A 26664-nucleotide genomic window follows, 5' to 3' on the forward strand; every position below is an offset into this window, starting at 1 on the left:
GAAATATATTGAGGGGAAAAAAGCAAATATACTAGTAAGTTGAAAGATGCCCATTTCACAGATTTTAGTAAAATAGAAAAAATAAGAACGACTCATATATAACAGAAGTTGTGTACTTCAGTATGCGTCAACAAGATCCACTTCTTGTTGACAAGAAGTGTCAAGTTCTTCTTGTGACATTCTGATTTAAAGACTGAATTTCATCTCATGCCGAAGATATCTGCACTGAATGAGTTTGGGAGTTGAATAAAGAGATGAATTTATTTAGCTGATACCAAGTATCAAGTCAATGTTTTGTGTAGGATAGAAATCGAAGTATAGTTAAAACATAGATTTAGCTACTACAACAGTGAGACCCCCAAAAAGATAGAAATCAGTTTCTTTCTCATGCTACACCTGTGTGGTGGGTTCTGCTTCGTAAAGTCTTGGGAAGGGCTCAGGTTTCTACTTGCCTGTTGCTTGGGCATTACTTGGGATGTCATCTTGCCCCACAGTAGAAGACAGCTCACTGGCACAAATTTAGCCCAAATTCTCCTGTAGCATTGGTCAGGGACAAGAGGAAGAAACAGCAGTTTTGGCCATGAGTTTGTCCAAAGGTATGAATCATCTGTCCAAAGTGACTGTTTTTATCAAATCCAGTGGCACAGCAAGGACATCTTTATTTTCCTGGAGCAGCCATGTTTTAAAATTTCGGCAAAGACACCCGATGCTAGTTTTGCCTTGAGCAGCACCTCCCAGGTCCAGCCCACAGAGAAGAGAGTGAAAGCAGTGGGTAATTCCCTCCGATGGAAATGGTGTCGAGGTTGTGCTTGCACTAGGACCCATCGGCTGGAACATAGTCCTGTAGTCACAACTTTCTGCAAAGTCAAGTGGGAAATGTAGCCGCTAACTAGAAGGGGCTTTTACTATCAAAAACAAGGAAGAATAGATACTGAAAGTTATCCGTCTCTGCTATACTAAGATACACTATTCAGAGATAATTAAAATGTTTACTCAGTTTTAAATACCTTTAGGAATATGTTGAATGTTCTGTAATAATAACATTGATTAATATTAGCTATAAAGTAGTGTTTACTATTCTGAATATGTTAAGTGCTTAGATAGAGGATCAATGTCAGCCCTCACAATTTCAGTTACCTTGTTTTACTAAATTGATACATAGGCTGCTAAAAAGATGATCATTCACCTTTAATAAACAAACTGGTAGCTAATGTGCCAAGAAACAAGCAAACACATGAAAAAATGGGGAGAAAATGAAGCAAAGGAAATTTCTGGAGAAACATCGTGAGGTAGGAGCAGAGGTACAACACTTAAGTGAAAAGGCGAAAATTATTAAGCAACAGCAAAAAGAATACCAATGGCCTTGGAGGAAGGACAGTAACATCATTAATGTTTGAAAATGTCATCTGGGATGAACCAGAGAGATGAAGAGCAGGAGCAGAGATGCAAGTTGAAATCACACTGTGATGCACTCACTGAAAAGTAAAGTACTGACCGGAATAACCACAATTGAAAAGAAAGCATAAGATATTATATGACAATATTTTACAATACAGTACATATCACGGGTTAGATCCCTGGATCAGGAAACTTCCCTGGAGGAGGAAACGGCAACTCACTCCAGTATTGTTGCCTGGAAAATTCTGTGGATATAGGAGCCTGCCTGCAATGCGGGAGACTTGGGTTCGATCCCTGGGTTGGGAAGATCCCCTGGAGAAGGAAATGGCAACCCACTCCAGTATTCTTGCCTGGGAAATCCCACGGATGGAGGAGCCTGGTGGCCTACTGTCCATGGGGTCGCTAAGGGTCTGACATGACTGAGCGATTTCACTCACTTTCACTCACTCAGGAGCCTGGTGGGCTACAAGCCCGTGGTGTTGCAAAGAGCTGGACACAACTGAGCATGCATGCATGTACGTTTTACAGTACTGTGCAAACAGATTTGGAAAACTGAGTAAAATAGATGATCTTACAGAAATTTAAAAATAATTGACCCCAGAAGAGATATAAAACCTAAACAGATGAGCAGCCTCATAAGAAACACAGGAAGTAATCAGAGAAACCTCAAATAATAAGTTGTTTTGTGGATGACTTTTTTCAAATTTTCCTAGTACCGAGAATGTCAATGTAATTTAAATTGTTTCCGAGATAGAGAAAGAGGAAGGCATCTGTATCAGTCAAGGTTCTCCAGTGCCATACCAAAATATCATAGACAGAACGGCCTAACCAGCAGGAGGCTGGAAGGCAGAGACCCGGCTGCCAACAGGATCAGGTCTCGGTGAGGGCTCTCTCCCTAGTTTGCAGATAGCCACCTTCTCACTGTGTTCTCACACCTTAAAGGGAGCAGGTTCTCTGGTGTCTCTTCTTATAAGGGCACTAATCTCATCATGAGGGCTCCACCCTCATGACCTCGTCTAAACCTAATTACTTTCCAAAGGCTTCATCTTCAAATACCATCAAATTGAGAGTTTGGTGCTTAAACATATGAATTTGGGGGGTGCAATTTCAATCCACAGCAATTTGTGTGTACATATTGAGAGAGAAAATATTAATGAAAAAATCCTAAAGAAAATATTAACATGTTGAATTTATCAGAGGCCAATATTAGGAAATATGTTTAATTCCAAGAGTAGATTGAAGGATGAAAAAATAAACGTGTGATTGTCACAGTAGAGCCTGGTAGAACCATCTTTTCTGGTGAGAGGGACGGAGAGAAGAGGACCTTAACCTGAGAACCTGGGAGAAATCCCTGAACTGAGGGATCTGGAGAAGAGGACTCCTTAATTTTATGTGTGACCAGACGCACATCAAGCTTACACCTGACCTGTGCATGTACAGAACAGACAAAAAGAAGCACAGCAAAGGCTTTGGGAACTGAATTATGATATGAAACAGTACCCAGTTCCCAGACTGGCACAGAAAGGGTGCACGTGTGGGACAGACAGACACAGCATAGCAAAGCTTTGCAAACTGAACTGACAATGGAACCACAGCCCACAGGTCGCAAGATGGAACTTTCAGTCTGAACGTTGACTGATTGCTAACATCAGTCAACATTCTCCACGGGGTTTTAACAGGATCCAGAGTCTCACAGCATAATATTCAAAATGCCCATGGTACATTTGAATTTACAAAAAATTACCAGAAAAATAAGACCACAACTTAAAGGAAAAGCTAATCAACAGATGCCAACCCTGAATCAACCAGATGTTGGGATTATCAAAACTACTACTTAGGAATCGAAGACTGGAATAGTGATGTATGCAACAATGCGGATGAATCTCAGTTTTATATGTTACATATAAAATAGGGTACATTCTCTGTGATTCCATCTATATGACAGCCTGTAAGAGGCAGAACTACAGAGATGGTGAGCAGAGCAATGGTTGCCAGTGGTTAGGAGTATGGGAAAGGCCTGACTATAAAGGAGGGGCAGGGTGGAATTTTCTGAGTAATGGAACTCTTCTCTTCCACCTTGTTGGCAGTTTGACTCCATGTATTTGTCAGTAAGTAGAATGAACTTCTTGTGTAAATTAAAAGTAAATATTAAAAATACTCTAAAAACTTATTCTTTCCTCCTTCTGAAGAATGATCTAACTACAACAATCCACCTATCTTACATGCTAATATTGCCCGGTATTTTCATATCACCTTGGTTTATAGCTATGAATTGGTAATCATATTTCTTATTCTTTTTTATATTCAACTTTTTTAAGACTTACCAATATGTAAAACATTTTTTTTCTTCTTACCTGTCTTTCCTTTCTGCAATTACTCTTCTCCCTGAAATAGTGATACTTCCCTTAATAGTTCATTCAGCAACATTTAACTAAATTTACTGATTATTATCCTAATAACCCTTTAAATTGGCCTCATATTTGGATGATAGCTTATCTGGATATGATATCTAGATTCTCAGTTATTTTCTTATGAATATTATAACTACATTATTTTATTGTCTTCTTGCAGGTATTGATGCTATTTATGGTAAAAGTTGAACCATAAAGAAGGCTGAGCACTGAAGAATTGATGCTTCTGAACTGTGGTGATGGAGAAGACTCTCGAAAGTCCCTTGGACAGCAAGGAGATCAAACCAATCAATCCTAAGGGAAATTAACCCTGAGTATTTGTTGGAAGGACTGATGCTGAAACTGAAGCTCCAATCCTTTGGCCACCTGATGTGAAGAGCTGCCTCACCAGAAAAGACCCCGATGCTAGGAGAGACCGAGGGCAGGAGGAGAATGGGGCGACAGAAGATGAGATACTTGGATGGCATCACCAACTCAATGGACATGAATTTGAGCAAACTCCCGGGGATGGTGAAGTACGGGGAAACCTGGCGTCCGTGGGGTCTCAAAGAGCCAGACACAACTGAGCGACTGAACAACAGCAACAAATGCTACTTATAAGTCTGTACTTTTTTGTGCCTCATTGCTTAATGTCTCCTTTTTATTTCTGAGATTCAGTAGTCTAAGCATGTAGCTTTGCTATCCTCCAGACTTACTTGTTTTGACTTTCTATCTTAGATTCCTAACTTTATTAAATTCTGGAGAGTTCTGTGTTTATGCATGCATGCTCAGTTGCTTCAGTTATGTCTGATTCTTTACGACCCCATGGACTGTAGCCCGCCAGGATCTTCTGTCCGTGGGATTCTCCAGGCAAGATTACTGAAGTTACCATTTCCTTCTCCAGGGGATCTTCCTGACCTAGGGATCGAACCCACGTCTTCTGTGTCTCTTGCATTGGAAGGCAGGTTCTTTACCACTAGCGCCACCTGGGAAGCCCTCTTCTATGTTCATATCATTTGCAACATTTGCCTCTCTTCTATTCTCACTAATGTCTTCTCATGGTGGACCAGTCACACATATGTTGAACCTTCTCGCTCTATCCTGCATGTCTGTTCATTTCTTTTTCACATTATTTTTTTTATCATATTGCCCATAGTTTTCTCAGTAAAATCTACCAATTCATTAACACTCTTTCTATATTCATATAATCTTAACATATTCAATAATTGTTAAATTCTAGTGACTATTTCTTTTGGAGAAGGAAATGGCAGCCTACTCCAGTATTCTTGCCTGGAGAATCCCCATGGATAGAAGAGCCTGGCAGGCTACAGTCCATGGGGTCGCAAAGAGTCAGACACAACTTAGCAACTAAACCACCAACCACTATATTCAGTAACTTAAACTCTAGTGGCTGTATTTCTTTTCTACAAATTTCTTTTTTCTTTTTAAAATTTGCTTGGCAATTTTCATAGTAAAGTATCTTTCTCATGTTCTTGTTTGTTTAGTTTATATACTTTAATTATTTAACGTGTTTATTTTATTGTTGTGTCTGATAATCTTGCTCTTGGAGGTGGGGTCCAGTCATACCTTTTTTCTCTGCTGATCTTTTTCATGGTAATTTTTTTCCATGTGTGTCTTAGAACTTTAGAATGTGAGCTTATCTTCCCAGGATTTATGTGTGGTAATCCTATGTAATTTGATTTAAGGTATCCTAGGATTGTAACTAGTCTAGGTCCATATTTATGTTGGTATATAGTTCACAGATTTACAATGATATTGTCAATTCAAACCTCAAAATTGTGTGATCAGGTCTATGATCATAAATTTACAACAAATTATTAACGTTTTTCAACAAAAGCCTTGGCTGAGACCAAAAGTTTTCCTTGTCACCTTCCTATGTTAGGGACAGATAACTTTTAGTTTACCTTTTCCATTTGTGTAAATAATTTCTAACTGCCTATCTTTTTGTAGGCTCAATTCCCTACATGCCATTTCAGCATGGATTTATGCTCAGTTAATTTCCAAGCCTCTGGTTCATCAGGATTCACAAACCTCTCTTTGAAAGACATTCTTTTTTATTCAGTTTCCTTTCTTTCCTTTTTGTCCTCTGGAGACTCCCCCCATTTTCTTGTGAGTGTAGCTGTGTATGTTAAAATGCTGTTTGCTGTCTTTCATTTATAGTTTCTGTAATTTTGCATTGAAAAGCTTTTCATTTACTGTCCTATTTTCAGAAAACCTTTTCAAGATGATATTAAAACCACATTACTTTGTCTACAGCTTTACAAACTCTTTTAAAATATTTTGGTATTAATTTTGAAGATATTTTAATAGCTTCAAATCAAGACAACATGGCCAGTAAATGGTTCATGTGAAAAGACTAAAACCCTAGGTTAATAAACAATGTAGCATCTAGGATTTTTGCAACCGGTTTCTTTTAAAGAAAGCTGAATGGGGAAATGGTCAGAGTAATATGATTGTGTAAATAACTTGAATTCTTCTCAGGCAAAATCCTTTATTACGAGATCTTAATTCTCACAAGATAACTGTCTTAGAAATTTGAAGGTCTCGTGTGCAAATTAGTGGTTCTGGAAGTTTGCTGTTCATCAGTTCTTAGAGACATAAAAATGATTTACCTCAATGTTGGCAGGGCTGCAAGGAAAAGGGTAAATGCTTTTATGGCTGATGGTAATATAAATGGGTGCTATTTTTCTAACGATCAAGAATGTAATATGTAACAAGATCTTAAAAATACATTTGTATCATCTGACAAAAGAATGCTACTCCTGACTATATGTCTTTCTCCTATTTTCTTAGAAGTGTTCAGTAGTGTCTATATGTAAAAATCAGAAATTTATATGCATTAAAAACATAAAATTCAGTAGAACCTAATTATTTTTATTAATACAATTGATGTAATTTTAAAATTACATCAGTTGTATTAATAAAAATAATTAGGTTCTACTGAATTTTGTTTTTAATGCATTTATTATACATTGCTGATTTTTACACACAGATACCACTGAACACTTCTATGAAAATAAAATAAAGATATATAATTAAGGTGTAGGATTCTTTGGTCAGATGATATCAATGTATTTTTAAGATCTTGTTACATATTACCTTCTTGATGATTAGAAAAATGGCACCCATTTATATTACCATCAGTCATAAAAACATTTATTAATAAAATTGGTGTAACTTTTAAATGAGTAGAACTTAAAAACATGACAACAATTGCAGCTAAAGTAAAAAAGGGAGGTAGTTTACTGGCCCTCATTATCATGACCTGGCCTTTTCCCTTTCTTTTCTTTTTTTTTCCCATGTATTTTTATTAGTTGGAGGCTAATTACTTTACAATATTGTAGTGGTTTTTGCCATACACTGACATGAATCAGCCATGGATTTACATGTGTTCCCCATCCTGAATTCCTCTCCCACCTCCCTCCCCATCCCATCCCTCTGGGTCTTCCCAGTGCACCAGTCCTAAGCACTTGTCTCATGCATCCAACCTGGGCTGGTGGTCTGTTTCACACTTGATAATATACACGTTTTGATGCTGTTCTCTCAGATCAGCCCACCCTCGCCTTCTCCCATAGAGCCCAAAAGTCTGTTCCATACGTCTGTGTCTCTTTTCCTGTCTTGCATATAGGGTTATCATTACCATCTTTCTAAATTCCATATATATGTGTTAGTATACTATATTGGTGTTTATCTTTCTGGCTTACTTCACTCTGTATAATGGGCTCTGTATAATTAGAACTGATTCTAATGAGATGGATAAAACTGGAGCCCGCCCTTAAAAAATTATGTAATCTGATTTCTTTTCTATGATTTTTATTTGGCTGAAATGATAAGTATTATAACTGATTTATTGAACACTTACAAGATTAGCACATATCTCTATTCATTAACAGATGTTTAAATAAACTTCTCTAAAGTAGGTGAAATGAGATAACTATTTATTAAGGCATCATGTGCTAAACAGTAAACAAGGCATTAGATAGTCATGATAAAGTAATAGAGTATAATAGCAACTGATATGTTGTTATGATTCCAAAGACAAATTGTCCTCAAACTGAGGTGACCTATGGTCCTATGTCAAGAATTGCCCTGCACCTACAGGTGAGAGTTTTCTGGTGCCTCAGAGTGTCCTTCAAGTTACAATTTCTTCCCATCCAAATTCATGTGTAACAACAGGGAAGGAGAATGAATTTCACAAAGATATTTGGGGCACATTTCCTTCAGGCCCTTGAGAACTCTTATCTAGAATATGACTTGCAAATAAAGCACAGAAACACTGACTTGAGATGACTCAGTTTCTAGTAGTAATGAAGAGAATTCCCATCCAGAAGAAAACACAGTTGTAGCACTTTCTTTCCCCGCACGCACTGTATCGATGCTACCCTTCTAGGTGGGGATCCTTGTGTGGAGCAGTAGGGTATGTAATATGATTACTATTAACACAGCTGAACACACACACGTGATTACTGTCACTATTACTACTACTTTGTGCTGTGCTGAGCTGCTTCCGTTGTGTCCAACTCTGTGCGATCCCATGAACTGCAGACCCCCAGGCTCCTCTGTCCGTGGGATTCTCCAGGCAAGAGTGCTGGAGTGGGTTGCCATGCCCTCCTCCAGGGGATCTTCCCGACGCTGGGGTACAACCCGCATCTCTTACCTCTCCTGCATTGGTGGCGGGTTCTTTACCACTAGTGCCCCCTAGAAAGCCCTGCCAAGCTGCTACCACTACTATTGTTATTGTTATAGTTATTGAGGTGTGCACTGAAATCCAGACTAACTAGCCTTTCCCTGTCTGGGGTTTGAATCTGCAGTGGAGCTATAACACAGACGAAAGGAAGCCCCATGAGTCATTTCAGATACAGATGTCCCTGAGTTCTCACTAAAATGCATTATTAGTATCTGTTTCCAGGAGCACATATCTCCCTTCATAAATACTTTCCAGATGTGTTCCTCTTGTTTCTAATATAAAAATACACTCATTTCAAAAAAAAAAAAAACCTATGAATAGTGTAACATTTTAACTAAAAACGATCTAGGACTACAATTCATTAAAAACTCAAAATGTAAAACCAGCTATAGACACAATCTGTAACTATCACACACCCCTCCAACTTAGATGTATGACCCTTTCTGCAGCAGAATGCAAATACTTAACCCATTCTGCATCTTGAGTCTCAGCACATTCTCTCTCCCCATCTAACAGACTTGCCATGCGTCCTGTAACTCTGTCCCTGTGCTTCTCGATCAGTTTCAGCTCTCCTGACTCAGAACTTTGGCACCTTTATGTTTTTGTGTCAGAACCTTGTATTGATTTGTTATGTTCTCCTTGGAGTTACTCTTTCAAGTTCAGGCTAGCCCTCTACTATTCTTTCTCTAACCACAAGTGGCATTTGTTCATTCAGTAAACTGAAGGACTAGTCTAACATCTATGTAAGAAGCCATCAAATGCACAGCTACATTCCACATAGCTGGGCAACTGTTTCTTACCCACACAGGAAAAGACAGTGGGCTTGTTCCCATATCCAGGCATGGAAGTCTGGAAGAAGGTGTGACCTCTGAAAAATGGGCCAATTAGAAGATGTAAGCAGACTGGCTACTGAAGCTTGCAGGTTTTATTCTCCACTCCTGGGATTCGGAAAGCCATTTTTCAAAACCAGTGAAGATCATTTCTTATAAAACCTGTGAACTTTCCTTAAAATGTAGAGCTTGCAATCACTTGAAAAGGACAGAATAAGAACAGGTGCCCCCACCCCCATCCTCATCTTTCATGGCACAAACAAAACTGGATAGAGCCTTAGCCTCCCAACCTCCAGGTCAGCACTCCTGTAAGCCACGTCGGCCCCATCTTGGTTTGCCCAGAGCGGTCAACTGGATCAGGGATTCTGATCCGCCCCAACTTTAAATGGAGCGCCTCCAGGCCCACGCAGAATCTAGCAGTGGTCCGCTCCCAGCTCTGGCTCGACTTCTTTTCTTGATTTCCTTTCTTCCTAAGGCAGGAAAGTGGAATGGTTTTCTTTAGGAAATTTCTGAGGCCTAGGGAATGTCCTAGAAATACCAACATCAGAGGTTCCACAATTATGTGGCCCAGTCAGATCACCTGGTGATGAATCTCAGTTAACACACCTCACTCATGGACCCAGGGCTTCCAATCACCCCACCCCCTACAGTATGCACAGACAACTGGTGTTAACAGGCATCTCAGAAGGCCCTCTGATATGAAAGATAGAGAGCAAAAAAAAGTAAGAAAGAAAAGCAGAAAGAAGCCACTTAGGAGAGAAATATATTTAATAGGAAGAAAGAAAAAAAGTCTATCATTAATATCTTCAACTGTGAATAGTTTTATATAGTTTTAATAATGTATAACATTGAATGCCAATCCAACATATCAAGCCAAAATTATGATACAACTCTATCGGGAAAAGGGTGGTTGACACACACACATATATAGAGAGAGAGAAGGGAAAGGGAGTTAAGTCCTCACCCTTCCTAGTGGAAAGTCAATAGAAAATGCTTAAAATTGAAAAAAAAAATGCAATAATACAGCTTATTATTTAGTAGCTAAATACCTGGGCTTCCCTGGTTGTTCAGTGGTAAAGAATCTGCCTGCCAATGCAGGTGATGCAGGTTCAATCCCTGGGTCAGGAAGACCCCCTGAAGGAGGAAATGGCAACCCACCCTAGTATTGGAGAACCCCATGGACAGAAAGCCTCACAGGCTACAGTCCGTGGAGTTCCAAAGACACAACTTAGCTTCTGAGCACAAGCACCTAAATTATCAGCTAAAATTACTGATGATTGCTCCCTCTAGGGAAATGAAGTAGGAGACCAGTGTTGTTTTTCTTAACAAATTTTGTGAAATCTTTTGCTACTTTATGTACATGTATAACCTCAACATTTTTTTTAATTAAAAAAAAGATAAAAAGCAGCCAACAATGGCATATCATTTAGAAAACTTTTTTGAAGTCTATGCAAAAGTGATGATGTCTTGAATTAGGATCATGGTAGAGGAAATTAAAAGAACTGGACAGATGGAACTATTTTATTGATTTCTAGCATTGTGATCAGAAAAGATGCTTTGATATGATTTCAACAGATAAACTATGAAGTTACAGGATCTGAAAATAACTTAGATGTGGATATCCAGTTGGAGAGCATGAAGCATCCAGGATGACCACTAGGTGTTTAGTTCGAGCTAGTGGACAGATGGTGCCATTTGCTGAAGGAGAGAATCAAGGGAGCAGAGCAAGTTTTAGGGGAGAAAATACTGAGTTCACTTTATTTATTGGTCATGCCACATGGCATGTGGGATCTTATTTCCCCAACCGGGTATCCAACCTATGCCCCCTATATTGGAAGCATGAAGTCTTAACCGCTGGACTTAAACCAAGGGAGTCCTGAGTTCACTTTTAGAACTGTTTCACTTAATTTGCTTATGTGCATGCTTAGTCACTCAGTCATGTCCAACTCTTTATGACCCTGTGGACTGCAGCTCACCAAGCTCCTCTGTCCATGGGATCCTCCAGGCAAGAATACTGGAGTGGATTACTACTCCCTTCTCCAGGGAATCTTCCCGACCCAGGGATCAAGCCTGGGTCTCCTGCATTGCAGGTGGATTCTTTACCGTCTAAGCCACCAGGGAAGCCCCTATACATTTCCCCCAAAGAGCTAGGGCTGAAAAGTTATTTATATGATCTTCTGGAGCTCAAGACTCATAGTTAAGTTAGAAATTATAGACAAAAAATTGACAAAAAGTGATAAATAAGGCCATGGATATGTATTCTGTTTTCTTGCCCAATAACTCTTTCCCCTCCTTAGAGTTCTTGTGAGGACATGCATGTGTGTTGGTTGGCACTCTGCTCTAGCCCTACTGCAAGGCTAGGACCCAGACTGGCCCTCTAAGTAGCCTTTCACTCTGGCCACAGTGCTTTGGTTCGGGAAGAGAATGTAAACTGAGTTGAGTTTATCAGAACCCTTTTAGAAAAAGTGGAAATGGATAATAATGAATATTAATTTCTTTTCTTCTAGAATTCTGAGCCAGGAAAGTCTGGAGCTGCCTGTGGCTCTCTTGTCTATTCAAGGAGCCTGGCTGTGGATGAAAACAACATTGTGTAAATCAGGACAGATTCTTACTATGATTAGTCACCTTCTTGGACCGAGCCAAGTTTCATTCTCTGAATTCCCCACTTATATGAGCCAGTAGTTTCCCTTCCTAAGATGGTCTGGGTTGCCCTGACAGTGTCCTGTCTTGTGGGTGGACATGGATAAGGTGGTCATGTGAGAGAGTGAGGGGTAAATAGAGAAAGTATCTGGATCTTCCAAGCCTGACAAGCCTATGAGTAGATGAGGAGCTGGCAGGAGAGACAAAGAAGAAACTGTTGAGTAGATAGAGGGGGGAAAAAAAGGAAAGGAAAAGCCATGGCAATCATAAGACAGTGTTTCCAGAAGCGAAAAGGAGTCAACAGTATTAACGTTGCCCAAAGTCAATCAACACCTTGAAAAACTGGCTGACCTTGAAGATGTTGGTGACAGCAGTTTTGGGGAAGTGAAACTTTGTGGAAATGGCTTGGGGGAATGTGTGGGAGTTGGAGAAATTGAATTAATAAATGGGGACAAGTCATTCAAAAGTAGAATTTGTTGAAGGAGAGAGATCACATAGAAATTACCAGGGGACAGGTCTAGGGAACATTTCTTTTTCCTTTTTCAGGGTTCTGTTCTAAGAAAAGAGAGGCATAAGTATAATTAAGTACTGATGAAAAGGACCTAGTGAAAAGAGAGAAACTGAAGTAGCAAAGTCTAATAATTTATCATGGGGAATCTACAAGACATTGGGGAAATGTAGTCAGGAGCAGAGTAGCAGGATAAACATAGGAAGAGAGAAGATGGTGATGTTGATGGGTAAGATGAAATTGACTTTATAGGCTTGGTTGAGAGAATTCCTATCATATGAATTTGTTTTCACTGTGAAATAAGAAGCACATTTATCTGCTAAGAATGAGGAGATGTGGAAGATTTGACTGAGGCAGGTAAGACCTGAAATAGTCACTGGGCCGACGCGTGAGATAATACTGGATTGTTGGGAAGAGTTGAGGGCCTAGATCAGGTTGTGTCCAGGAATTTAAAGAGGCACAACCTGCAGAACTGAAGGAGTTTGTCAAGCAATGAGGGGGCGGTGTGGGTGCGAGCAGGGAGGGAAAGCTGGGTTTGTCTAGGATTCACATAGAACGGCAGTTCTGTCACTGTTTCCTACAGAGTTTGGGAGAAAGTGATTTTGGGGGGCATAAAATTTCTTTCTTTAGAGAACAACCCATCTTTTTTTATTACCCAAGGGTGTTTCAGGGAGAGTTGATGGAGCCTATTAATTGAACAGTGGCGTGGAGAGTGGAGGGATACATTTTTATCAGGAGTAATAAAAATAGGTATTTATCAGGCAGGCTCAGTCATAAAGAGCCCGCCTGCCAGTGCAGGAAATACAGGAGATGCGGGTTCAATCCCTGGGTTGGGAAGATCCCCGGAGTAGGAAATGGCAACCCACTCCAGCATTCTTGCCTGGGAAATCCCATGGACAGAGGAGCCTGGTGGGCTACGGTCCATGGGGCCGCAAACCACTTAGTGACTGAACAACAGCAAAAAATTCAGGCAACGAGTAATTGATTATTCATCAACTAATCTAATCTTCATAAGACTCTAGGATGTAGTTTTACTGAACTGATTTTATAGCCAAGACTTGGAGGATTACTAACTTGTCTGGGGTCTCTCAGCAGGAAATGGCAGACAGACTACTATTGTAATAGAAAAAACAAGATTTCTGGTGAGTCAGAGACACATGAAAACCCAGTCAAGCTCTTCTCACTGTGGAAGAGCTACACATGTCATCATCTCTGGGCCTAAACACTCTGTGTGATGAGTGGTGTATCTCTGGGGACAGCAGCCCTCGGGCGGGGCAGTGATGGCGGGGTCCAGACATCCCCCTAGGACTTGGGCCAGAAAGGCCCCTGTCCTGGGCCTGGCGCCTCAGAGGGCCACGAGTATAGTAGACTTCTGTGAGCAAGTTGCCACAGAAGTGGCATCTTCTATCAACTTGTCATCTGTGTGGTGCTCCTTGCTGACATGGCAGAACCCACGATCCTAAACATCTGCTCTCGGAAGTCACGCTTTTCATCCTTGGAGAGACACTGCACTTTTCTCTCCTGTCTCCTCCAGACACATGCTGGCCGCCCCTAAATGCTGTCAGGGTTTGGGGGTTGTGTCTCGGACACTGCTTCCGAGTGTAGGGAGGATTCTCCATGTGGAAGCAGGTAGAAAACAGAAAATGCAAATTAACCTATTGTCAAATCCTTCCTCTCAAATAAGATTATTGCATCAGACTCTGACAGAATGAAATTGCCCTTCCCAGTGGTATCACGCATCCGTGTTCTTACTCTCCTCGTCTTCTACATTCACTATTGCATGTGGCACCCAGGGAGCATTTTGTAGTATTAAACAGTCTGTATCACCCTCATATTTTATTGTTTACATGTCTGTATCTCCATTTACATAAATCTAGACAGAATATGAGTAAAGCATAATCTAAATTTTGTAATGACTAGATGAACATTAAAATCTGCAACTGCAAATAGTTCGGTTTTTGTGAAAGTATTTAATGAGATTTTATTAACTTGCCCCCAAATAAATAATTTCAGGCTCATTTAAATAATTTTATGTTAAAATTTTAATCAATCATTATAATTTTTTATTGTATTTTACTTTATATACCATTTTGAATATTTTAGAACATAACATTTTTGAAAACATGTAGATAAAATTTTAATTTCCACTTTTAATGAAAAAGGTCAAACTGAGTTTAATCTGAATATAATGATATTTTATTTTTTAGTCCTTTAGGTTAGTGAGAATGAATTCATATTTCTAGTATGCTAGAAATTGAAAATACAAAGTAGAGGTTTGGGAGAAGAAGGTGAAAAGCATCAAGAAATAGGAAAGGTTCAAAGAGGCAACTTGCTTAAGCTTTTAAAAACTCAAAACAATAAAAGTGAGATTTTATTGGCCATAACCCACATAAAATTTACAAACAGGATATTATAAATACTTTATTAAATAAGGGTTTAATTACTGACCAAAACACTGAAAATGAAATGAAATTATTCTATTAGATTCACTTTAAACAAATCAAATCCCAGCAATAAATTAAGATTTAATGAAAACATTACTATAAGAGATGGTGAATATTATTGCATAAGTAACATGATGAAAATAAAATGTTTCATAAAATTTTCTTTAATAATGTTTAAATTTTGTAATATTTTTGTTTCATTCCCAAGTATGTGTATTGCAAATTTTATTAATTGTTTTGCTATTTTTCAGCTGGGTAGTTTTTCCAAATTTACATTAATTAAACATAGTTTAGGACCTACAGTGACTCAGTTCAACATTGCTGTTAATAGAACACAAATTCTAAGAAAATCCTGATTTTAACAACCTAATTGGCATTTTGCTTCCTGAAATAAAGCCATGAGAAATAAATTGTATGGAATAATTATACAATGATGTATAATTATGGAGCATCTCCATTGTATTACTTACTCAAACATCATCACCTCAGTCAACAAATCACCCAAACTTGTACAATAATAATAAAATCACATTTTCTTGAAATCTTGTTCTCTTCAGGTACATAAAAGCTTGTTTTACACAGTGTGTACAAATTTTATTGTTATTAAGATATCTTTGTCAAGATGGGAGTAAACATTTTATTTAACAGTTTGATAGATTTTACTATTTAAATGTTGACTTATGTGGTATGTGGGCCTCCGTTTATATTCTTCCCACAGACCATTTAGTAATTAACCATGGACTTGAGACTGGTCAAAACTTGTTAAATCAGAACCTATTAACTTAACCACCTGTAGACTTAATTTAACCAAGGGATTCCAGAGAACTAGCTGACAACCACCCTGAAAACCCCGCTGGGATGGTTTGGAAAGCAACAGTGCAACCAAATTAACCTACGAGATTCAGCTGTGGTAGAAGAAATTGGAAAAGAAGGGCACATGTAAGGAAAATGATCTCCAAGTCACTGGCTCACACCAGAACCTTCATGAAACATTGTATAGAACCGGCAGAGATAGTTAAAAATTTCACCTGGGAAAGGTTTCGGCAAATTATTTTTGACTATATGAAAATCTAGAGTGATGATGAGTTGCTTATTTATTTTTGTTATATTTTCCCTAGAAAATGATAATGGTGCTAGTGTATGGAAGCAATTGAATAAAGGATGCTCTATGTGACTTAGCGGCATCATCTTCTCACTGAAAAATACCTCAGCCTCATTCTATCTGTAATGAAAATAGACTATTTCTTTAGTGCATATAATGGAAAAAAATTACAGCTGTCAGAAATGATAGCCTAGACTACTCTTATAAAGCATTTCCTTAAAGCTGTAAATCACTGGTATTAGTACAATCTTAAATTTTCTTCTCACTCTTTTTCTGTTCTTCCTGTTTACATTTCTCCCCTCATTTATTTCTTTATATTATCCTCCTTATAAGTGTTTATCCATGCTGTCATTTTGAGTAATGCTTCTCATTAAAAATTTTCACTTATTTTTCACATTTTGAACATATTAAGCCTCAAAAATCTGGGTCTTTGTGATACAGTGACTTCTGTTTAGATGTCTAACATGTTAGAGAAAAGGATACTTTAAGTTTTGACATTTGAGCAAGTTTTTACTTGTATTAAAACATATATGATAATACTTCATAGGATTTTTATTTTAACATGAACAAATGTAAATAAGAAAGCGAAAATAGCAACAATGGTTGAGAGCACTGGTTTAGGTTGCACAGACCTCAGTTCAGTCTGAGCTCTCCATTTACTAGCTGTGTGACATTGAAGAATTTTCTTAATCTGCATTAGCCTGAATTTTTTCATCTGCCAAGTGGGTATAATAATAGTTTCTATCTCACAGAGATGTGAGAATAAAATGATCTATGTACTGTGCTTATAACTGTGTGAAGTACATAGGCAAGTTTGTCAACATTATTACTGATTCCACTGTTATTCTCATTTATTGTTATTAACTGCCTCTGACCTTCTTTTATGGGAGGAGAAAATGGCAACCCACTCCAGTACTCTTGCCTGGAGAACCCCATAGACAGGGAGGCTGGTGGGCTGCAGTCCGTGGGGCCCCAGAGAATCAGACACGACTGATCCCACAGAGGACCTTCTTTTATAAAATAAAGGAAGACATACCCACAGGAGAACATTTAGATGGTGCAGAAGCATCAGTTGAAGAGCCTTCTTTTCTTGTGTCTGTTATTCCCCACCCCCTACCTCTATTAATGGTTTTTCTTCTGTTCTGCCCCCAAATTAGGTTGGGAACCAGCATATATACAGTCCTTTCTGAAACTACACAGGCAGATCAGACTTTGCACCCCATTTTGCTCTTTCATCATTTAATTTATCTTGTGTGTCTTTCTCTATGCACACCTATCTATCTCCCTCAGTCTTTATAATAACTGTGTCATGTCTCATCATATAAATGTACTATGAGTCATAAAACTGATCTTCTTTTGCAGTTTTTTATCTTGCTGTTATGTCTGTAACAGTAAGTAGAATAGCAGTAGAATTTCTCAATTGAAGCATGCAGGTGTTTTCTACTTTGATACATGTTGCCAAAATTACCCTCCCAAAAGTTTACACTAATTTACTTTAGTGGTAAGGATGCGTTTGGATATGCTCCTGAAAGCATATATATAAAAATAAATTATTTGATATATAGATTTTTTAAATTAAATTAACTAGAGATGTGACTTAAGTTATAGCAGGGCCCATGACTTTCTTTGATCATTTTTGAAAGATGCAGACTTTCATATTTCTAGCAATTTACAATCCAGAAGACGCATGTGTGCATATCCGTTTAGAGGAAGTCCACCTACGATAAACTGGACAATGCCCGCCCCCCAAAGATGTCCAGTGAGACTCATCTCAGACTTCTCACCTCCAGAACCAAGATACTGAATTTGTGTTGTTTTAAACAACTAAGTATGTGGTAATTTGTTACAGCAGTAAGAAGAAACTAATACATCAACCATATATCCCAAATGAGGATTCAGCTGTTCGGGCAGATATGCTGTATTGGAATATATGAGAGCACAGCTTTAGAAAGCCAAAATCCTTTAGTACACAAAGCAGCAAAAAGTGGAGCTGGCCAGTCCACCCACCCTGTCCTCCCACTGTCATAGTCCTGAAAACATCTTTGTGGAACTTTCAGCGTTCCAAGAGGTAAACTGAAAACTACTCCTTTAGAAAGTTAAATAAGCTTTCTTCTGTGATTTGAGAATGTGTTCATAAATTGGACCTTTTAAAACTGTATTTTTCAATTAGTAATTATCGGTATCTATTTAAGGTCGCTACTATACTAGACTCCAGGATACAGCTATAAACGAGGCAGACTTATTCCTGCCCTCACAGGCTACAGTATAGTAAGGAAGATAGCCAATTCCAGTAGAATGTGACAAATGCTTTGCTGGGAAAAGACTAGGGAGCTATGTGGATGCACAGAAGGGATACTGTCAGTGGTCTGATAAAGGCATAATAGAAATCTTCCTGAGGGAACATCCACGCTGAGATTAAGCAGAGTAAGAATGAGCCTGCGCAGCTGCCTAAGAAGGGGTGGGGTAAAGATGAGAGGTGTGGCATGCTGAGAGTCACTCTGTTAGAAAGAATGTGGTTTCTAAAGACCTGGTAGATAGATGAGGGTACATTTGGGAAACTAGCATGGATAAACCACAAAATACAACGAAAAAATGGAAGGAAATGAGGCTGAAGTTCTTAAAGGGGTCTTGGTATTCCTGCAAGGCATTTCCTCTTTATTCTCCTGTCCAGGCAGAGATACCCGAGTAGGTCTGGAATGGAGCCCCATTCACATTTAGAACAGTTGCTCTGTACAGAAAGTGGAGGACTAATAAGAAGTCACGCTGGAGGCTATTGCAGAAATCAAAGCTAGAGCCGTAACAGTGTGGAATGGCCTGGCCAGATCTTTAGGTCACATGCTTGACAGGGCTGGTGATGAGTGGGTCTGTGCAGTGGGGGCTGGCAAGAAGAGAGAGGAACCCAGAATACACCTGGATTCCTGCCTTGATGAGGAACACAGGCAGCTTTTGTCCTGCGGGTGTTGAGTTCGAGCGCTTGTAGGCCGTTCTTTTCTGTGCTTAGTCGCTCAGTTATTTCCAACTCTGTGACCCCATGGACGGGAGCCCACCAGGCTCCTCTGTCCGTGGGAATTTTCCCAGGCAAGAATACTGGAGTAAGTTGCCATTTCTTCTTTCAGGGGATCTTCCCAACCCAGGAATTGAACCTGTATGTCCTGCATCTCCTGCTAGGTAGGCAGATTCTTCATTGGTGAACCACCTGGGAAGCCAATGGAGAGGTCTAAAAAATAGGTGCATAAATAGTTATGGAGCCCCAGAAAGTAATACGGAATAGAGATGGAAATTTATGAGCTATTAGTTTATCAGTGAGTTCAGTCACTCACTCGTGTCTGACTCTTTGTGACCCCATGGACTGCAGCACGCCAGGCTTCCCTGTCCATCACCAGCTCCCAGAACTTGTTCAAACTCACATCCTTCAAGTCGGTGATGCCATCCAGCTATCTTATCCTCTGTCATCACCTTCTCCTCCTGCCTTCAATCTTTCCCAGCATCAGGGTCTTTTCCAATGAGTCAGTCCCTCGCATAAGGTGGCCAAAGTGTTGGAGTTTCAGCTTCAGCATCAGTCCTTCCAATGAATATTCAGGACTGATTGCCTTTAGGATTGACTGGTTTGATCTTCTTGCAGTCCAAGGGACTCTCAAGAGTCTTCCCCAACACCACAGTTCAAAAGCAACAATTCTTCAGTGCTCAACTTTCTTTATAGTCCAACTCTTACATCCATACATGACTACTGGAAAAACCATAGCTTTGACTATATGAACATTTGTTGGCAAAGTAATGTCCCTGATTTTTAATATACTGTCTAGGTTGGTCATAGCTTTTCTTCCAAGGAGCAAGCATCTTTTAATTTCATGGCTGCTGTCACCATCTGCAGTGATTTTGGAGCCCAAGAAAATAAAATCTCTCATTGTTTCCATTGTTTCCCCATCTATTTGCCATGAAGTGATGGGACCGGATGCCATGATCTTAGTTTTCTGAATGTTGAGCTTTAAGCCAACTTTTTCACTCTCCTCTTCACTTTCATCAAGAGGCTCTTTAGTTCTTCTTCACTTTCTGCTGTAAGAGTGGTGTCATCTGCATATCTGAGGTTATTGATATTTCTCCCGGCAATTTTGATTCCAGCTTGTGCTTCATCCAGTCCAGCATTTCACATAATGTACTCTGCATATAAGCTAAATAAGCAGGATGACAATATACTTCCTTGACGTACTCCTTTCCCAATTTGGAACCAGTCTGTTGTTCCATGGCCAGTTTTAACTGTTGCTTCCTGACCTGCATACAGGTTTCTCAGGAGGCAGGTCAGGTGGTCTGGTGTTCCCATCTCTTTCAGAATTTTCCACAGTTTATTGTGATCCACACAGTCAAAGGCTTTGGCATAATCAATGAAGCAGAAGTAGATGTTTTTCTGAAACTCTCTTGCTTTTTTGATGATCCAACAGATGCTGGCAATTTGATCTCTGGTTCCTCTGCCTTTTTGAAATCCACCTTGGACATCTGGAAGTTCACAGTTCATGCACTGTTGAAGCCTGGCCAGGAGAATTTGAGCATTCCTTTGCTAGCTTGGGAGGTGAGTGCATTCGTGGTGTGCTTTGAAAATTCCTTGGCATTGTCTTTCTTTGGGATTGGAATGAAAACTGACCTTTTCCAGTCCTGTGGCCACTGCTGAGTTTTCCAAATTTGCTGACATATTGAGTGCGGCACTTGCACAACATCATCTTTTAGCATTTGAAATAGGTCAACTGGAATTCCATCACTTCCATGAGCTTTGTACATAGTGATGCTTCCTAAGGCCCAATTGACTTTGCATTTCAGGATGTCTGGCTCTAGGTGGATGATCACACCATCGTGGTTATTAGCTTATACTTAGGTATAAAGCAGTGAGGTGTGTGAATAAAATCCCCCAGGCAGAGAATGTAGAGTGGGATGAGCGTTTAGGACAGGCCCACAAAGAAGTCAGTACTTATTCAAGGAATAACAGAAGAGGTGCCCACCATGACACTGATGAGGAACTGCTGGGGAAGGAACAGGCAAGGGTGCCAAGTATAAGGAAGTGGTTGGTAGGGCCCCTGCCAGGCCATGCCCCGTGGAGGGCTGAAATAAAATCATTGCTAAAAATGTCTCTTGAGTATTCCACTGAAGGAGGGCTCAAGTTTCTCTAGGATAATTTCAAGAGTGTGATGGGGGCAGAAGCATGACCTGAATAGGCTGAAAAGTAACTGGGAACTGAGTCCAGTGAGAAGGAATGAAATTCAGAGCATAAGTGGAAGAATGAACTGCAGAGGTGGGAAAGAAAACTTGCTCCATTGCAATAGAAGGAAAGGAGAAAGGATGAGAGCACTTAAGTTTTCATAAAGAAAATTTAGTCTCATCTTCAGCTGTTAGAGAATGATTTTCTGATATCTAAATTATAAGAAAGAGCAATTAGAAATCTTGAGTTGTCTCAAATGTCAGAACCAATGTCAGGACCAATGAGGAAACTAGAGAAAGATCAGGTTTGGCTTGACATCAAGAAGAACTTGTTAACGACAGTTCCCCAGAATGGAATGCTCTTGTTAGCAAATTGTGAGTTCCCTGTCATGGGTATGATTGAAATGAACACAGTCACTACTGCGAGGAAGAGTAAAAAAATGTAATGGGAGAGGGGATGGAGGAGAAAAGGATTGACGACATGTTTTTGAAAATCCCCTCCTGTTTTTCACATTCAGTTCTGTAAACCACAGCAAGCCTGCTATGTATTGAGTACTGTCTCTCAATTCCTTTTTCTTGGACTCTGCCCAATTACTGGTGGTAAAAATTTCATCCTTTAGACATTCAGCTTCCAGATTCAGAGACAGTTACAAGTATATCAAACCCAGAAACTGCATCACCTCCAGAATGGGGACTGGAATTAGTCTTCTGACCTATGTCTAGTTTCCAGGGTGTCTGAATGGAGATCCACAGGTCTCTAAAAGGCCTGTGATGCTAATCACCACAACTGTTCGTTATAACTGAACATCTTGTTTATTACTAAACACTTCCTATGTTCCAGGCACTAGTCGAGGTGATGAAAGGGTGAGGTTGAAAGTACATTTAATAAGGATGCAGATATTTGTCTGAAGACAGTTCACTGATGTATTCTTCCCACACCTAAAGCAATGCCTGGCACAGTGCCAGTCTCAATAAATTTTTGTCCAGTGAATGACACAAACTCTGCCTGTAAGTTGCTTGAATCTAGTGTACATGACAAGCATCTTCATTGCCTCCTGTGATACAATGTGACAAGTACAGTTATAAGAAATCACACAGAACGTACAGGAAGGAGACGCCTTCCCCAGCCTAGGATTCTTGATTTGTGTTCCAGTTCCCAAACAGCATGGGGGCCTAGCCTGAACAGCTTGCCAACCTGTCAGTCTTTGCTATTCCTCTAGACCTAAAAATGAACCATGTCATTCTACCCCAAATCATTTTCTGGGACTTCTCTTTAATCAAGCCACAGACATCATGATGACCATGAGTGGCTATTGCTTCTGGTCAGAGGTGGGAACTTATATCTAGCAGATCAGAGTTCTTTAGAGAGAAGCCTGATAGTCCTAACTGTTCCTTGTAAGTCACTCAGTCATGTCTGACTCTTTGCAATTCCATGCTTCTCTGTTCATAGAATTCTCCAGGCAAGAATACCAGAGTGGGTAGCTATTTCTTTCTCCAGGAGATCTTCTGGACCCAGGGATTGAACCCTGGTCTCCTACACTGTAGGCAGATTCTTTACCATCTGAGCCACCAGGGAAGCCCATTGTTCTTGGTAGATATCATACTTTGGGCAGCTATACAAGTTCTTAGAGGCCAAGGCGCGCTGCCAAGACAGCATCTCTAGGGCAGGCCACTCTTCTGGCTCCTGTGCTGGTTACCTTAGAATCCCAGTATGACTCATACAAGTGTTCAAGCAAATTCTCTAGGAATCATTGCCTCTGCTAACATACTACTACAATGCAAAATGCAGTCACAGGGAGAGGGAGGTGTGGTGGAAACAGCAGGAGTTTGAGCCCTAAACAGCTTCTTTGCCTCTTTCATATGACTTTGGAAAAGTCGCTTAAATCCTCTCATTCTCCCATCTCTCTCTCTCTATTCTTAAATAACTTTTCTCTATTTTGACATATCAGACTTATAGAAAAATGGCTGGCTGTGGGTCTCTGTGGTTCCAGAACTGGTACCCACCCACTTTTGGGTGAAGCTGGGTCCTGGGCCAAGTGTCAGCCTACAGGTGATGGGATCTGAGTCCTGGGGCCTCTGGTTGTAAGCTCTGGAATTCCAGGAGCTGGCTTCAGCCTGATGGTGGCTAGGGTTGGATCCCAAACACTGGGGCTAGTGCCAGCCCACAAGTAGGTGGGACTGAGTCCTGGGCCCTGTGGTGGGTGGGGCCATGTCCTGGGATGGTTGGGGGCTCAGGAAATAATAGGACAGCTGGTCTGCTGATAGGTGGACTGTGTCCCCGTCTAGCTGGCTGCTTGGCCTGACACATTCCTGAACTGTTGCTGACTGGCTGGTGGGCAGAGACAGAACCTGGTGCTAATAAGCTAGAAGGAGGATTCCAAAATTCCACTTACCAGCATTAGTGTTCTTGTGGCAGAACAAGCTCCCCCAAATGGCTGCCACCATTGTTTCTGTCCCCAGGGTGAGCTCCAGTCACCTCCTGTCTCTCCAAGAGGGTCTCCAAGATCAACAAGTGGGTCTCACTCGGCCTCCTCCTAAATTATCGCATCTGCCCTCGGTCTTAGAACGTGTGAGATTATTGTGTGAGTCCTTTAGAAGTGGAGTCTCCATTTCTTACACCCCTCTGATTCTCCTGAAAGTAAGACCCACTGGCCTTCAAAGCCAAATGCTCCGGCGGTTCATCGTTCCAGTGCAGGACTCCCACGGTGGGGAACTTGATGTGAGGCTCTGACTCCTTGTTCACCAGGGAGAAACTCTGCGATTGTAATTATCCTTCCATTTGGGGTCAGCCATCTGGGGATATGGGTCTTGACTTGATATACATCTCTGCCCCTCATGCCCATGTCACTGTAGTTCCTTCTTTATATCGTTAGCTGTAGAAGACGTTCTCTGCTAGTCTTCAGGTTGTTCTCACCAACAGTCGCTCTGTAAATAGTTGCAGTTTTGGTGTGCCTGGGAGGAGGAGGTGAGCTCAGGTCTCCCTACTCGGCCACCATGGCCACTCCTTTATCTTCTTTGCTGCTAATGCAAATGGGGTTTTCTATACCATTGTGTCCTCTCTGTTATCATTTTGTAAGTAACTGCCATTGATTTCTATGTTAGTTTTATGGCCTGCTACAGTAGTAACTTCTTTGACTGTTTGAGTTTTATCATTGATTCTGTAGGGTTTTCCAGGTATAAGATCATAACATCTGCCCATAGAGATAATTCTATTTATTCTTTTCCACTGATTATGCCTCTAGTTTCTTCCGTTTAATTGCTTGGCTGACAGTGCCAGTACACCGTTGATGCTAATGGAAATGATGGTTGACTTTGCTTTAGTGTCTTGCCATTAAGTAAGATATTGGCTTTAGAACTAAGGAATGTATATTTTGTCATGTTAAGAAAGTACCAGGTATTATAATCTTAAGTGTTTTTATTAGGAAGGGGTGTTGATCTTTTTCAAGGACATTTTCCAGCATATATGGAGATAATCATAGATAATTTTTCTTCTTACAGTTTTTAACATGACATAATATATTAATGAGGGCTTCCTAGGCAGCACAGTGGTAACGAATCTGCCTGCCAATGCAGGAGATGAAAGAGACATGGGGTTGACCCCTGGGTCAGGAAGATCCCCCGGAGTAGGAAATGGCCTCCCACTCCAGTATTCTTGCCTGGGATATCCTATAGGCAGAGGAGCCTGGTGGGCTACAGTTGATGGGGTGGCAAAGGAGCTGGATTTTTCTATTTTTGAAATAACCTTGCATTCTGGAAATAAATCTTACTCAGTCATACTGTATTTTATAAAAGAGTGGAATAGATTGCTTCTGCTAATATTTACAACTTTGTATCAGTACTCATAAGTGACATTGAGTTGCAATTTTCTCTTTTTGTACTGTCTTTGTCAGGACTAACTATTGTTATGCCTGCTTCATAAACTATTACAATGTTTTCCTTCATTTTCAGTTAACATGTTAACAGTGGAGCGTTGGGGACGTGTGATATCTGGAGCTTAGATAGTGCTTTTCCGCTCTCTAGCATAAAATGAAATAGTTATAATATGTCCGTCCCAGAAAGTTGTGCAATCAATTGAGTTGATGTATTTAAAAATGCTTTACAAATGGCACGTTACTAGTTATATGCTGTTACAATTTAGATAAGAACAAGGGCTTCCCTGGTAGCTCAGCTGGTAAAAAAAATCCTCTTGCAATGCAGGAGACCCAAGTTTGGTTCCTGAGCCAGGAAGATCCCCTGGAGAAGGGACAGGCTACCCACTCCAGTATTCATGGGCTTCGCTGGTGGCTCAGACAGTAAAGAATCCACCTGCAATAGGGGAGACCTGGGTTCAATCCTTGGGTTGGGAAGATCCCCTAGAGGAGGGCATGGCAACCCACTCCAGTATTCTTGCCTGGAGAATCCCATGGACAAAGGAGCCTGGTGGCTACTGATCATGGGATCATAAGGACTTGAACAGGACTGAGTGACTAAGCAGAGCACACAGGTAAGAACAAAATGTGGGCAGAATGGGTAAATAAGTCAGCCTATATTGGGAAAAGGATAGATACATAAGAAGGTTTCATAGAAATTATCCTTTAGTTTCAAATAGGATATTTGAATAGGATAGTTTCAAATAAAGAATAGGATTTTATTGAAAATGTACTGAAGTAAATATTCCAGATAAAGGAAAGAGCATAAGTTAAGATTTAAAGCTTATGATTTTAAAACTTACTAATTTTGTGATATACATTCATGACCCACAGTTGACACTTTTACTTGTTAATCTGAGTTTTGGGGGAATATAGATGGGTGTTATTTGCATCTTAAGGTCAGGGAGGGCAGTGACTTCATAAGAAGTGACAGAGCCCAGCATAGGACCTGGAACAGTTGCTAAATAATTGGGGCATTTTCTGATGATACAAAGCCACAATAAATTTTTGTTTCTTTTGGACTTTTTCTGTTCCTCTGTTATTTAGTGTATTATCTAATTAAACAATTATTACCAATGTATAGTGTTGTCTTGTATACCATATTGTCCATTCACTATTTCATTTATGTTTTTCTTTATCTGTGCAAATGGCAGCTCCTTTTAATAGGCAGAGTACACATTTGCAGTCTTGACTTCTTACTGACAGAATTTCATTCTTGTGTTCTGCTTCCTTCAAGTAGCTCATGAGTTTCAAGAGAAGCTGACACTCTTCCCACCCTCCTACCCTTAGACAGGAAGTGCTCAGATTGTGACAGGAAGTGCTCAGATTGCCCTAAGCCAATCAGTGCATCCCATTGCCCTGGCCACAGTGACTGGCTCAGGACCCAGAGTGAGCTAGTAAGACTGGAGGCTTCTGGGAAAGAAACATCCTTGCTCTTTCCCACTGGATCTAACAAGGAATATGAGCAATCAAACAAGAAACACCAAAGGTGAAACCTGCCAAGAATGAACCTATGCAAGGGGACAGATTGGAAATTAGAAAGAAACAAACA

The 26664-nt window shown here is 40.2% G+C and overlaps 1 protein-coding gene across 1 annotated transcript in view; it reads right to left on the minus strand.

The window, feature by feature from the left end:
• Positions 1–871: 871 nt before the first annotated feature.
• TMEM244 (transmembrane protein 244) overlaps positions 872–26664 on the minus strand; it is a 63924-nt gene continuing 38131 nt past the window's right edge. Inside the window, exons 5-6 of the mRNA XM_043456972.1 lie at positions 3753–3783; positions 872–905 (exon numbers count right to left, since the gene is read on the minus strand). Coding sequence (XP_043312907.1) covers positions 890–905; positions 3753–3783 — 47 coding nt within the window. The 3' untranslated portion in view covers positions 872–889. The remainder of the gene's footprint in view (positions 906–3752; positions 3784–26664) is intronic.

This window comes from Cervus canadensis, chromosome 33 (assembly GCF_019320065.1).
Source record: "Cervus canadensis isolate Bull #8, Minnesota chromosome 33, ASM1932006v1, whole genome shotgun sequence".
NCBI lineage: Eukaryota > Metazoa > Chordata > Mammalia > Artiodactyla > Cervidae > Cervus > Cervus canadensis.